Genomic DNA, 11655 nt, shown 5'->3' on the forward strand with positions numbered 1-11655 from the left:
ACAATACTCTTTTAATGTTTTTATGACATTCCTCCATCCCAAACACAGCTACAACTAATATAATTGTTGTGTTAGATTTAAAGTGTGTGTGCAAATTATCAAACATTGGCAAAAGTCGATTGTATTGGGGGCACAGGGGGCCTACACTACATCACAACACACAATAGATCTCTTTTTAAAAGGAACTGAAATCAATCCTGACCTGGCCGTGGCACTTCTGCTCTCTAAGAGCAATGAAACTAGACGCAAACAAATGGTAACATTGTCCATGAATTTACCATATCATTTAGATGCAGATGAAAGGTTTGTTTGTGCAAACACACCACAAATGCAAAAACATGTTTTTATTACATTTAAGATGACACACAGTGACTTTGTTACAACAGGGGCGTTAACACAAAAGTGTACACCCTGAGTGCACTATACATTAAAACAGTAAAACACAGTATAATGCAGCAATATTTTTCACCTTAAGTTAAAAGTTATGAAAAAACTCAAACAGCACATATTACAGCATAAATCATTCTCAGATGTTCAATAGCTGCCCCAAGTCTTTCTATTATACTGTTTTTTTACTTTTTACAGCTAGCCCAAAACATGAAATATGAAATAGTTTCCTAATAATGCTTCACAGTACCAATACAAAACTGTTATTTTTTTCAAAACAACACACAACTTTTGCAATAGCCTCAGTGAGAGGAACTTGGTTATTCCAGTACCAGAAAAATAATAACACAAACATCACATGCCATGTTTTGAAAAGGCATGTGAGTGGCATGCTTTTTCAACAAATACAAGATGCAACACAAAACAACTAAAACTTATCTAAGAAAAAATAGTCCTTCTCCGAATATTCTTTATGAATTATACTGGTTGTTAGAAATGTTGAAAGTTATGTCAGAGCGGTGGCCTCCTGGTTATCACACCGTGTCTGACACATTTGGCAGAGCAGCACCAGACAACATGCTCTCCCTATGGCCCTCGATCATTTGAGTCTCTGTCGTGCTGAGAGTCTGTAACCTCAGCATTTGTCTTAGCTTTCGACGGAACTCTTTGGAGGCAAAATAATATATAAATGGATCTATGCAACTATTAATGCAACTGAGAGAGAGGGAAAGCTTATAGTAGATATAAAGAGATTTGCCATAGTACAGTCTTGTAATCGTGTGTGCCAAAAGTAATATGTTAGTGGGTGCGAAACAAAATATGAACACAAACAAAACAGCGCATGCCAGGCGCACGGCACGCCCTTTTTGATGACTGTTAGCCTTCCTGACCAGCACATAGATGATATGAATGTAGCAATACAACGTTATAATGAACGGACAGAGGAAGAGAACAATAAACATCCCGAACAGGAAGCCCGCCCAGTGGGCAATGGATGGTAACATGTCTTTCCTTAACACGTCGAAGCAGGTGAAGATTTCACGCTCTTTTACATAATATGTCAGATCTGAGCTTTCCAGAGGGCTCAGAATTGCAAGGACCAATAGCCACATAAATATACAGACCATGACTGCATATTTATTCTTTCTCATCTCTCTGAAACGCATCGGTTTCACGATGCCCAGATAGCGGTCAGCACTGATGGCAGTCATGGACAAAACAGAGCAGTACATGTTTGCGAAAAATACAACAGTCAGCACATTGCACATCCCCGTACCCAAAGTCCAGTTGTAGCCCTGCATTTGGTAGACGATCTGAAATGGAAGCACAGTTCCTAGAATCAAGTCAGTCAGGGTCAGGTTGATCATGAAGATGATCGACGGGCTCTTCGGAGAGGTGCGTACCAACAGCAGAAACAGAGAGATTCCATTACCACTGAGGTTGGCCAGAGTCACTACGACGTAGACGGCTGAAACAAGATTACTGGCCCATTTGTTGTCAAACATGGCCAAGGTGGCATCATCCATTTTTGTAAAGTTATTCTCGTGTGACATTTTCATTGTTGTTTTCTCAACCTGTTTCAAAAAAAGTGAGAGATTACACTTAAGGTGTGAAGACTCATTTCATTTTAACCACAACTTGTGTGAAACATCCTTGTTATGATTGTCTTCTCGCATGCACTTCTAAGATTTATTTTACTAGAAAAAGTTCATTATGAGAAATATCATATTTTTAACAACACTCTCAACATAGCATGTAATAGTTGATGTTTAGTAAGTGTTTTAAAAATGTTTTTTGTTGTTTTTTTGTGCACTAGCACAGTTACCGTAGATGACTGTGGTACGGGGATGCACATTTTGTGGTATTACTAAAAAGAAAATGTTTTGACCTGCAGTCACACACCCATGCACACATAAAAGAAAAGAAATCTGCCTTTTCAAAACTGATGCACCATGCACCTTCACATAGATGTGGGTGCAATTCTTTGAACAGGAAGCGTGAGGGCATTGCTTTAAAGACTTTTTATGTGCAAAAAAAAACATGCTTCAGCATGCAAAGGCACACATTACCAACAAATCACTGCCTACTGGTGATCTAGAGTTGAATCTAGAAGAGAAATGATTCACATGGACAATGTCTCGCACAAGGGACTTTTTTGTGTCCTTTCAAAGGAAGCGAAAAAAGATGACAATCCCACAACGTGTGCCAGCTTCAGATTTAGTACAGTCATTCACAGACAACGTGCTGTCTTGCACAGATTGAAATTTAATAGGTTGACCTGAAACTGCATTTTTTACTTCGACTGAAATGTTCTCTGAAATGATGTGCTTTTTTTCTTCAGAAGATTTTTTGAAGGTCATGATACCCGTGTCCCATATAAATCAAATGCACATTTGAGCTCGCGCCTGCCTTTATTTAATAACCTAACTATAACTTTATACAGTATTTCTTATACACTTATCTGTCTATTTGTAGATATGGTTAAAGGTCAAGAACTGTTTGGTATCAAGCACTCTTCCAAATGAATTTCTCTGTGTTCATCAGACCAAAGAAATTTTAAAAGATTTGGAACAACTTGAGGGTGAGTAAATGATGACAGAATTTTCATTTTTGGGTGAACTGTACCTTTTAACAGATGTGTCCAAAGCTGTTTAAATAAAATCTCAATAATTGCTCAATAATGGTTTGAATTGTGTGCTAACTAAGCATAATTAATCTTAGAACCATTCAATAGATATTACGGTACATTCAAATTGCACCTTCATGATATCTTTGACATTCTTTACACAAACCTTAAACTTTTTCATAATTGTTTTCAATTTAACATCTTTGTTTCCGTCTGTTTAATGTATCTCTAACTTTTTAATTTCAGTGAATACATTCTAATACTTTGAAAGATATGTTTGGTTTGGTATACGAGTGCTGGAAGTCTAAAGGGATATTCCACCCAAAGACAGAAGTTCTGTTCTGTTTAAAGTCTGTGGCAGAAAAGTTTGTAGTTTATCTTTTACTTTCACAATAACATTATAAAGTACAACAATGCACACGTGTTGGGTGGGAAGGAGGGTAACAAGCAAAAGTTTTGAGCTTTCCTCTAACTGATGGGCATTTTTTTCAGGGACAGCAAAATGTAATAAATATTTTAAATTCCATGTATGTACCTTTGAATATGTAAATGTAAATGATAAGTAAATTATATTTATGGCAAATGTGCTATAACCGTCTGACGTTTACTCTAGATAATTCCAATCAAGTTTTGGCAGTGAAATCTTGCAATAATTTTTAAATTATGTGAAAATATAAACCATCACGCCACACAGTCCATGTAATATTTCCATTCTTTATATTAAATGCACTTCTTGTTAAGAGCAACATGTTAGAATTGTTACAGCAGTTTCTTTTACGTAATCATCAATTGGGTTGAACATCCGTGACTCATCTGCTTATTTTGTTTATACTGTGTTCCTTTGCGTAATAGCTCTGTGTACATTGGGCAAGAATGTACATGGAACATTTTCATGGAAAATATTTAAACAAATTGAAGTGATATTTGAACATACTTAAGAATATAACTTGTAAACATCGTACCACATTCTGTTACAGTATATATTTTCCGTTACATTTACATATTTGTCAGATCTGGAGGGAGTTGTCAACAGAGATTTAATCTGTATACGTTGTGATCAGTAAATGTATTTGAAAACCAGTTACATACAGTCTTTGACAAAGGCAGCAGAGCTTTCAGGTGCAAACAGCGCAACACACAACGTAACTGTTCACAACAATATGATTTAAAAAATATGAACATAAATCATACAATCTAATCATTACAAAGCCTCTGAAAGGTTTAAAGTGAGTCAAATACATTAGTATGATTTAGTTGGAAATATACTTTGAGTAATTTCAGGCGTGTGTACGTACCTCAAGAAGCATGTGCGACTTCCCTCGCGCGTGTTGATGGCAGTTACTCTTATGAGTATGACTGTTATACTCAGGAAACTTCTTGTAGAAAGGAAGTAGCCTGCCCGACTGCTCATTTCAAGCGAAAGTTAAAGCTCAGTTGTACAGAAATGTTTTAAAATATCAGTCCACAACGTTTCTTTTTCAACGTTATGACATCTGTTATTTCGCCAATACTTTTGGAAGGAACTAAACTGATCTTCTGGTGCCAAAGATAAAAAATAAATATCATTCACAGGGGAAGTGTGAAGTTCCCTTGATTTCATATCACGTATATCGTTTCTCTTTCATAGATCATCATAGATTACATTCTTTATTGATTTTTGGATTAAACAAGATTGTAATAGATTTTATTATTTGAAAACTGATGTGGGATATGGTATGAACCAACCATTCCTCACAACCAAACAAAGGGGTCCTTAAAAATACTGCTATAACTGCTTTGTTTTAATGATGAGTTATAGGAATGTTGTTCCAAACCTGTGTAAATATCTTCGTTCGGTTGAACACAAGAAAGATATTTGGAAGAATGTTAGCAAGTGACAGTTCTGGGGCATCATTGGCTACCATATAGAAAACAATAAAAGGCTAGTCTAAGGTGCCCCAGAAATGTTTGCCTTTTTAAGTTCCTTCAGAACAACAGAACAAAAAAGATTGTACAATATTTTTTCTAATATGGTAGTTAATAATAGTGCGTAACAGCTGTCATTGCATGCTGTCAGCTTGCAAATATCCTTCTGTGTTCATCAAACTAAGAAATTTATACAGATTTGGAACAACTTTAAGGTGCATAAATGATTGCAGATTTAATTGGAGAGGACATCAAGTCTGAAGGGATTTTTTATTTATATTTGGTTACACTTTATTTTACAGTGCCTGTGTTACAATGTAATTATGCATTTATGTACAGAGTAATAAATATTAACTACATGTACATACTTATGGGTTAGGGTTTGGTTCAGGGTTACTTACATGTAATTATGCATCATTTATAGTAAATACTATAATAAATACATGCAACATGTGTAACAAGGTTACCTTAAAATAAAGTGTTACCAAATTTATGTTTGCTTTCACTTGATTTCTTCTAATTGTTATATTTGTTTTTTTGTTCAACGCTGCAATGTGCCAGGGCTTTTATCTCTGTTCTTGTTTTCTTTGAAAATGCTGAGCTCGGCTTTTATTAATGTATTATCTTAGAGCATAGTGAACCCGTAAATGCTCTTTGAGGAAAAGATGCCATTATGCTTCTAGTAGATTGTGTAAATCTAGCATTTATTAGACTTTATCACATGTAAATCCTTTAGATAAGTGTCACATTTCACTGAGAGTGGCAAACGCGGTGGCAATAGATGTCGACAGAAAACTAAAAAAGGTAAAACTAGATGAAAGACACAGGAAGACATTATGACTGGATTTCTCACTCTTAAAGTGTGGGAACTAAAGTGTAGTATGAGAATCTAATTCTGTTCATTTCAGTGGTGTCAGTAGTACAAACTTCTTCTGGTTTTAGGTTGACTCAGAATGAGCAAACTTATGGATGATTAGTCTTCTTTCCAGATGAAACAATAACACTTGATATTTTGTATTATTATTATTATTAGACTTAGCTTTACAATAACTTTTATGCTAGAATTGTGTCTACCAAGTTAAAATAATGTCGATAGTAACATAATTAAATTCAGTTTCTACATACTGCATTATGAATTTAATTTTACTTCTACATTCCAATTTGAATTTGAACATCTAAAAACAAAAACTTAATTTATATGACTAAATCAATATTACTTCATATCATTTCTTTATTGTACACAAATGGTCAATCAAATACAATATCACAACTTCAAAGTTTTCTACAGAGTTCATTTTTATTTGGACTGCCAACTATACAATTCTTAAAATCTATATTTAGTAATGGATGGGATCTTCAAGTGCAAAATATAGGTAAGGCATGTGAACCCATGTATCTCCCACCTATGAATTGTTTCTGTTTATTATCAGCATAAGTTTCTTAAAAACATGCTCACTGTTCTAAAAAAAACAACGTATTATTTGACCTCATTTTGTTCTTCTTGGCTCGCAGGTAAAACAATACTCTGATTTGTGTGATATTTTCAAGCTGAATACTAGTAAAGCCACAATATCTACATACTGCATGTCTACATACTGTATAAGGGACAACAAATTCTTCATTTAAAGCCATTACAGTATAAAGTCTTGCATGCTTTATTTAATACAATATCACACTGATTTTATACTCTTAACAAAAAAATAGCTTTGTAACTTTAAGCATAACCCTACAGATACAGTTCAATATTTAAAATACAGATTTCACAACACATATTTTCTGTACAGTAAAATCTATATACTCTATATTCTCTTCTCTAATGGAATCCATTTGTTTGCACTACAAAAAGCATACAAATTTGATCTCTGTAAATAATGAGGTATTTTTCTCAGTGAAGTGACTTAAATATAAATCAGTTAAGTACAGAAGCCCATGTTGAAAAAGACTAATGGTATTGTTCTCCTAAGAAATTAGAATTCTGGCATTCTTTACTCACCGTCGCACTTGCAAATCTGACTTTCTGTCTTCTGTGGAACACAAAGAAAGGGGTTTTTCTGGGCACTGTTTTCATATAAGGAAAGGAAAAGGAGGAACAAAGCTATCAAGCAAAAATATTCCAAAAAAGCATTATAAAAGTAGTCAGTGTCAAGAATTAGTTATTTAAATTTCCCTACATATCCAAATAACCTTCACTTTACACAAAGGCATCAGAAGACTTTAAATAGAGTGCACAAGTCACATAGGTACAATTTTAATACTCGCACGATCCTCATACTGTACAGTATCTAGTTAATTAAAAAAAAATCAGTGCTGTTCCACGGACAAAAAAATGAGAGAATGCAATGATAAAAATTATGTGCTGTTCCAGACAAGAAAGAACATGATGGAAGGTGATGCAGAATATTTATTTTTGATGCTATCTCTCAGTTCCTCTGAAAACGTGGGTTGGTTTGCACTGTACTCACACATTTCACAGAGAAAACAGAAACAAGGTTGAAGTTAACTGTTCATCCTGTTGTACCAACGTGACCCCTGTTTCTAAGTACACTTCTGCTTTCACTCATCTGCACTTTTTTCCGAGCCTGTTCCTATGACCGTTTTGTAGCAGGGTTCTCCTTCATGTTCAGGTGAAATGGGCGGAAAGTCAAAGGTCTTGTTTCCGGAGCCTATGCGCTTGCGGTTTCGGGCACCAGGTTGGTAAAGCTGCATTGCCGGGCGGTCCTGTGTCGTGAAATGAGTAACAAAAGACAAAAAAAAACAGAAAAAAGCAATGCACTCATGTTTTTATCACAAACACATTACCTGAAGCTAAATGCATACAGTGCTAAACAAATTTATTAGACCACAAAATGTGAGGTTTGGGCCACAGTATCGGTTTTGATACCAAAATATTTTATGTTCCTGTAATGATTTATTTCCATCAGTATAACTGTTTTACAAGAAAAGCATTAAAACTAAAAAAGCACTTTATTATTTCTTACTGTATCATTCAGGTGCTCAATTACAGTAATTTATTTGCAGTCCTTAAAGAAAAATAAGTTATATTTGTTGCATGTTACACTTGACTTATTTCCGAGTTTTGAGAGTTGAATGCGCTGGCTCAAATTTGGGAATAAAAATGTAAATAAAGACTATTACTTGTTTCAGTTTGTTATTTGTCTAATGACAATACTGTATTATCTTTAAACAAGTTTCTAAAAATGTGACAGGTGGTCTAATAAATGTGTAATCTATATATTACAAACATAGAGCCCCTCACAAAATACATAGTTTTCTAATGTATGACATCCCTGTATTGAAGATTTTGTTGATGTTATAAAAAATTTACAACTATAAAGAAGCCATTCTGCGTTTATTTTGTGTTGTACTGTTAATCTGTTTGCGTATGAGTTCTGACCAGCCTGACACAGCAACATTGGCTTAGCATTGGGACAGGACTGTGTGTTTGGCTAACCAACTACATCCAGAGCAGTGTTTATGAAACCTGTTTGAAAACCTGCTTGTTTTATTTCTGCAAAACTATTCAGTGATGCAGAAATGCTTCACTTTTGTCACAGTCTCTACTGTATTAATAATGGTGGGCAAAATGGCTAAACCGCAGGGCTAATAATCAGAATTCCAGCATTCTGCTGTCAACAGTTTCACCTGACCCTGTAAAATGTGTGCAGAATCCCCTCCCGGTGAAAAGGCTCAAAAACTAGCTGTACCTTTGCTGGCAGAGCCCCTCCTATCTGGTCTGGCCCCTCAGATTGGGAAGTCCTTTTCTCCTGATGCACTAACACAGACTGAGAGACATGTTGCCTTCCATCAATGATAAGCCCAATATTGCCAACAGCCAAATTATAGCTATCTACCTCAACAAACTGTATTGAAAGCCCCTGGACGGAGACTGCATTGGTATTGTATTTCCCAATGACATAATGTCAAATAAGCAAATATTCTGTAAATATCGAGTCAATATTGTATTGCAGGTGGATTCCTGTGCTACACAGACCGGACTAACTAAATCATGACAATAAAATGTATATGATTGTTTTCTTAATACTTTGGGAATGCTAATGCAACTTCAGCTAAGATTTTTGTGCTCTTTCGTATTATTTACCTTGTTACGAATGCGTTCTTTTCTGTTGCCCATGTCTTCTCTGTCATCTTTACCGAGTTTGTCGCCCGTCTCTGGGCAGAAGGAATAGCCGTGATGTTGGTCTTTCTTGGCCCTGTCCTGGCAGTAGCCTTTACCCCATTTGGTCTCCTCCTTGCGTCGCATGAACTTATCAAACTCGTAGTGATGCCTTTGCCGTTTACGATCCTCGTCTCTGCCACGATGCTCTTTGTCCCTCTGGCGACGGCCATGGCTCTCCCGCTGCTCCTTGTCATTCTCGATTTGACCCCTGCGATGAATAAATCACTTTATAAAAATGCCCATGCCATTCTTTAGTGATACTGATAAATGCATGTTTTCAGTTTACATAAATTCAGCAAGGGTCAAATAATGAACTTACTTAGGATCCTTAGAATCCTTTGACTTAGTGTGTCCCAGCGGCTTTTCCCATCTGTTCTTTTCCGTCTCTCCGCTGTCTCCTTTATCTTTCAGTCTATCTGAGTCCACATCATCATCTCGGTCACACTTCTTCAGAAGCTAAATGAGTCAAGATGCATATTCAATGCAATGGAGTTGGACTGCATTTATTACAGAATGTTTCAAGAATGATTGAGCTATTTTTCCCCTCACTGACTCTGTACTGACGACCATACGTGTACCAGTCAGATTTAGACACGTGTGAGTCATACCTTGATTTTTATCTCTTTCTCTGAGAGCTTTTTCTGCTTGTCGGCCTCCTTGCGCTTTCGTCTCTCCTCCTCTCTGCGCTTTCTCTTCTCTTCCTCCCTCTGACGCTTCTTTTCCAGTTCTCTCCTCCGTCGCTCCTCTCTTTTTTCCTCTCTGATCCTCTTAAATTGAAAACTCAATGATTTAAACAATTATATTTAAACAAAACCACAGTGTCAACATGCATTTAGATGCCCTTACCTGTTTCTCTAACTTCTTGTTTTTAATGTATTCCAGTAATGGTGTTGTCCTTTTGGCTACAAATAACAACAACAAGAGAGAAAGTACTGCATGTGAGTTTAACTTCTTTTTAACATTTTTCTAAAATTAAATTGAAATTAAACCAAATCTTTCTCTGGACATGCCATATGCACTCAGATATGAACAGCACATACCTATAAGTTCTCGAGTTTTAGCTTCAATCTCTCCCAGTAGTGTTTCTGGGTTGGCCACTGACTTCTCCTCATCGCAAGAGTAGTTTTCCAGAAATCGTCTGTATTCTGGGTCTGATGTGAAGATTTCCATTAGCACCAAAGTGAAATTATTTCATGTGCAGTTACTGGCCTATGTACTTGACACAAAGACACTTTTTAAAATACCTTCTTCAATGGTTCCTGCTTTAGCATCTTTCTTCTTTAACTTCTTTTTAGAAACTTTCTGAAATGGTGCGAATTCTATAACAGCCGGATACTCTTGGCCTAAGTGGAAAGATATAAAACTTTAAATGTATGCATTTACTAGATGCCAGAGAACACTGGGATTCTACCAGTAGAGCTACAGAAAACCTTATAAAACACACATTAAAGCTATTATATTATTAATATATTGTAAAAAGAAAATATTTACAGTTGCACAGGGACTCAAAAAAATGATATCTGTATCATGAATAATAATATACATGAATAAATTATCTTAAAGAGAAAAAAAGAAATTACCTTTATTGTCAATGAATACATAGCCATCAAACCGATCTCTGAAAATAATAATATCCTCTTGGTTTTTGAAGTTGATGTATGCTCTTGAGAAGAGATGTGGGTAAAGGCTGAGGAAAATAAGTATACGCAAATGTATGAGGGCTTGACAGTGCACATGATCATAGTTTCTTCTATACACATACTGAATATAGGCCTACCTCTGATCGGCAGGGAAGAACTCAAAATAGTCAAAAGATGGAAGAGGACTCAGATGCTCCTCGAGCTGGTCTTTTGATAGACTGGGGGGCAGTCTGCGTATGACAACCTAAAGACAAGATTTTCTTATCTAATTTAATAGGTTTTGGGTCATGCGTTGATTTCATGCATTGCATGTGGGTAGCTTATTTGTTACCACTCACTTATTTTTAAACTGACTTATGAATATATTCCTAAACTACTACAAAATATGAAACTAAAAACACCGTAATAGCACTACAAATCAATGAAATACATATAGCAATCATGTGCTCGTGTTACTTGTTCATCTACCAATCTTAATGCGCCATCGTTTGAGTTCTTAATAAAATGATATATGTATATAAATGATCACAAATGTAAATACACAATCGTGAACACAAAACCATGCATTAACATTTGATGTGATGAATATCTGTGGGAATGTTTGTGTCGATTTGCTCTTCTGCGCTTCTTTTCGCTGTCTATGGTGCTGAATCCCTTTCCCTCCATCCCTGAGCGCATTCCACCATCATAACAGTCCGCCTGTTTGCGCCATTCACCTTGCTAAAGATCTCCTTCTTTTCCTCCTTGTGCTTCGGGTTCACCGCGACGTTGTCATGCTCCCTCTGACACTCCCCGAACTGGATTTCGACGCTGCCTCTCTCCCTGCTTCCTGTTCTCTGCTCCTTTTCAGCCCTCATAGCTCCATTTTCCCCTCTTCACAGTCCCGAATCCGACAACTCTCGCGGGATCGACCGCCAAAT

General features: G+C 36.1%; 2 protein-coding genes across 3 annotated transcripts; both read right to left on the bottom strand.

Moving 5' to 3' along the window:
- Positions 1–329: 329 nt before the first annotated feature.
- Positions 330–4487, bottom strand: p2ry8 (P2Y receptor family member 8). Its single transcript, XM_056755299.1, has 2 exons — positions 4309–4487; positions 330–1961 (listed from the first exon to the last, which is right to left on the bottom strand). Exons 1-2 carry the CDS (start codon positions 4318–4320, stop codon positions 921–923), a joined length of 1053 nt encoding a protein of 350 aa, XP_056611277.1. The 5' UTR covers positions 4321–4487; the 3' UTR covers positions 330–920.
- Positions 4488–6140: 1653 nt separating this feature from the next.
- upf3a (UPF3A regulator of nonsense mediated mRNA decay) lies at positions 6141–11644 on the bottom strand. 2 transcript variants are annotated; one of them, XM_056755357.1, is made up of 11 exons: positions 11452–11642; positions 10873–10979; positions 10676–10782; positions 10340–10438; positions 10136–10246; positions 9942–9997; positions 9704–9862; positions 9415–9551; positions 9018–9303; positions 8623–8700; positions 6141–7636 (listed from the first exon to the last, which is right to left on the bottom strand). In XM_056755357.1, exons 1-11 carry the CDS (start codon positions 11590–11592, stop codon positions 7472–7474), a joined length of 1446 nt encoding a protein of 481 aa, XP_056611335.1. In that variant the 5' UTR covers positions 11593–11642; the 3' UTR covers positions 6141–7471. The 2 variants fall into 2 exon arrangements, with proteins under 2 accessions (XP_056611335.1, XP_056611336.1); XM_056755358.1 differs by lacking the exon at positions 8623–8700 and having other exon boundaries at positions 11452–11644.
- Between the last annotated feature and the right edge of the window lie 11 nt (positions 11645–11655).

This window comes from Triplophysa dalaica, chromosome 8 (assembly GCF_015846415.1).
Source record: "Triplophysa dalaica isolate WHDGS20190420 chromosome 8, ASM1584641v1, whole genome shotgun sequence".
NCBI classification, from domain to species: Eukaryota; Metazoa; Chordata; class Actinopteri; order Cypriniformes; family Nemacheilidae; genus Triplophysa; species Triplophysa dalaica.

Excerpts from the sequence above, each read along its gene's own strand:
- upf3a (XM_056755357.1), bottom strand. The coding sequence starts at position 11,592 with ATGAGGGCTGAAAAGGAGCAGAGAACAGGAAGCAGGGAGAGAGGCAGC. Across the intron at positions 10,247-10,339 it reads AGCAGGAACCATTGAAGAAG|ACCCAGAATACAGACGATTT; the intron begins GTATTTTAAAAA and ends TCTTCACATCAG. Across the intron at positions 7,637-8,622 it reads GAGGGGCTCTGCCAGCAAAG|GACCGCCCGGCAATGCAGCT; the intron begins GTACAGCTAGTT and ends TTCACGACACAG.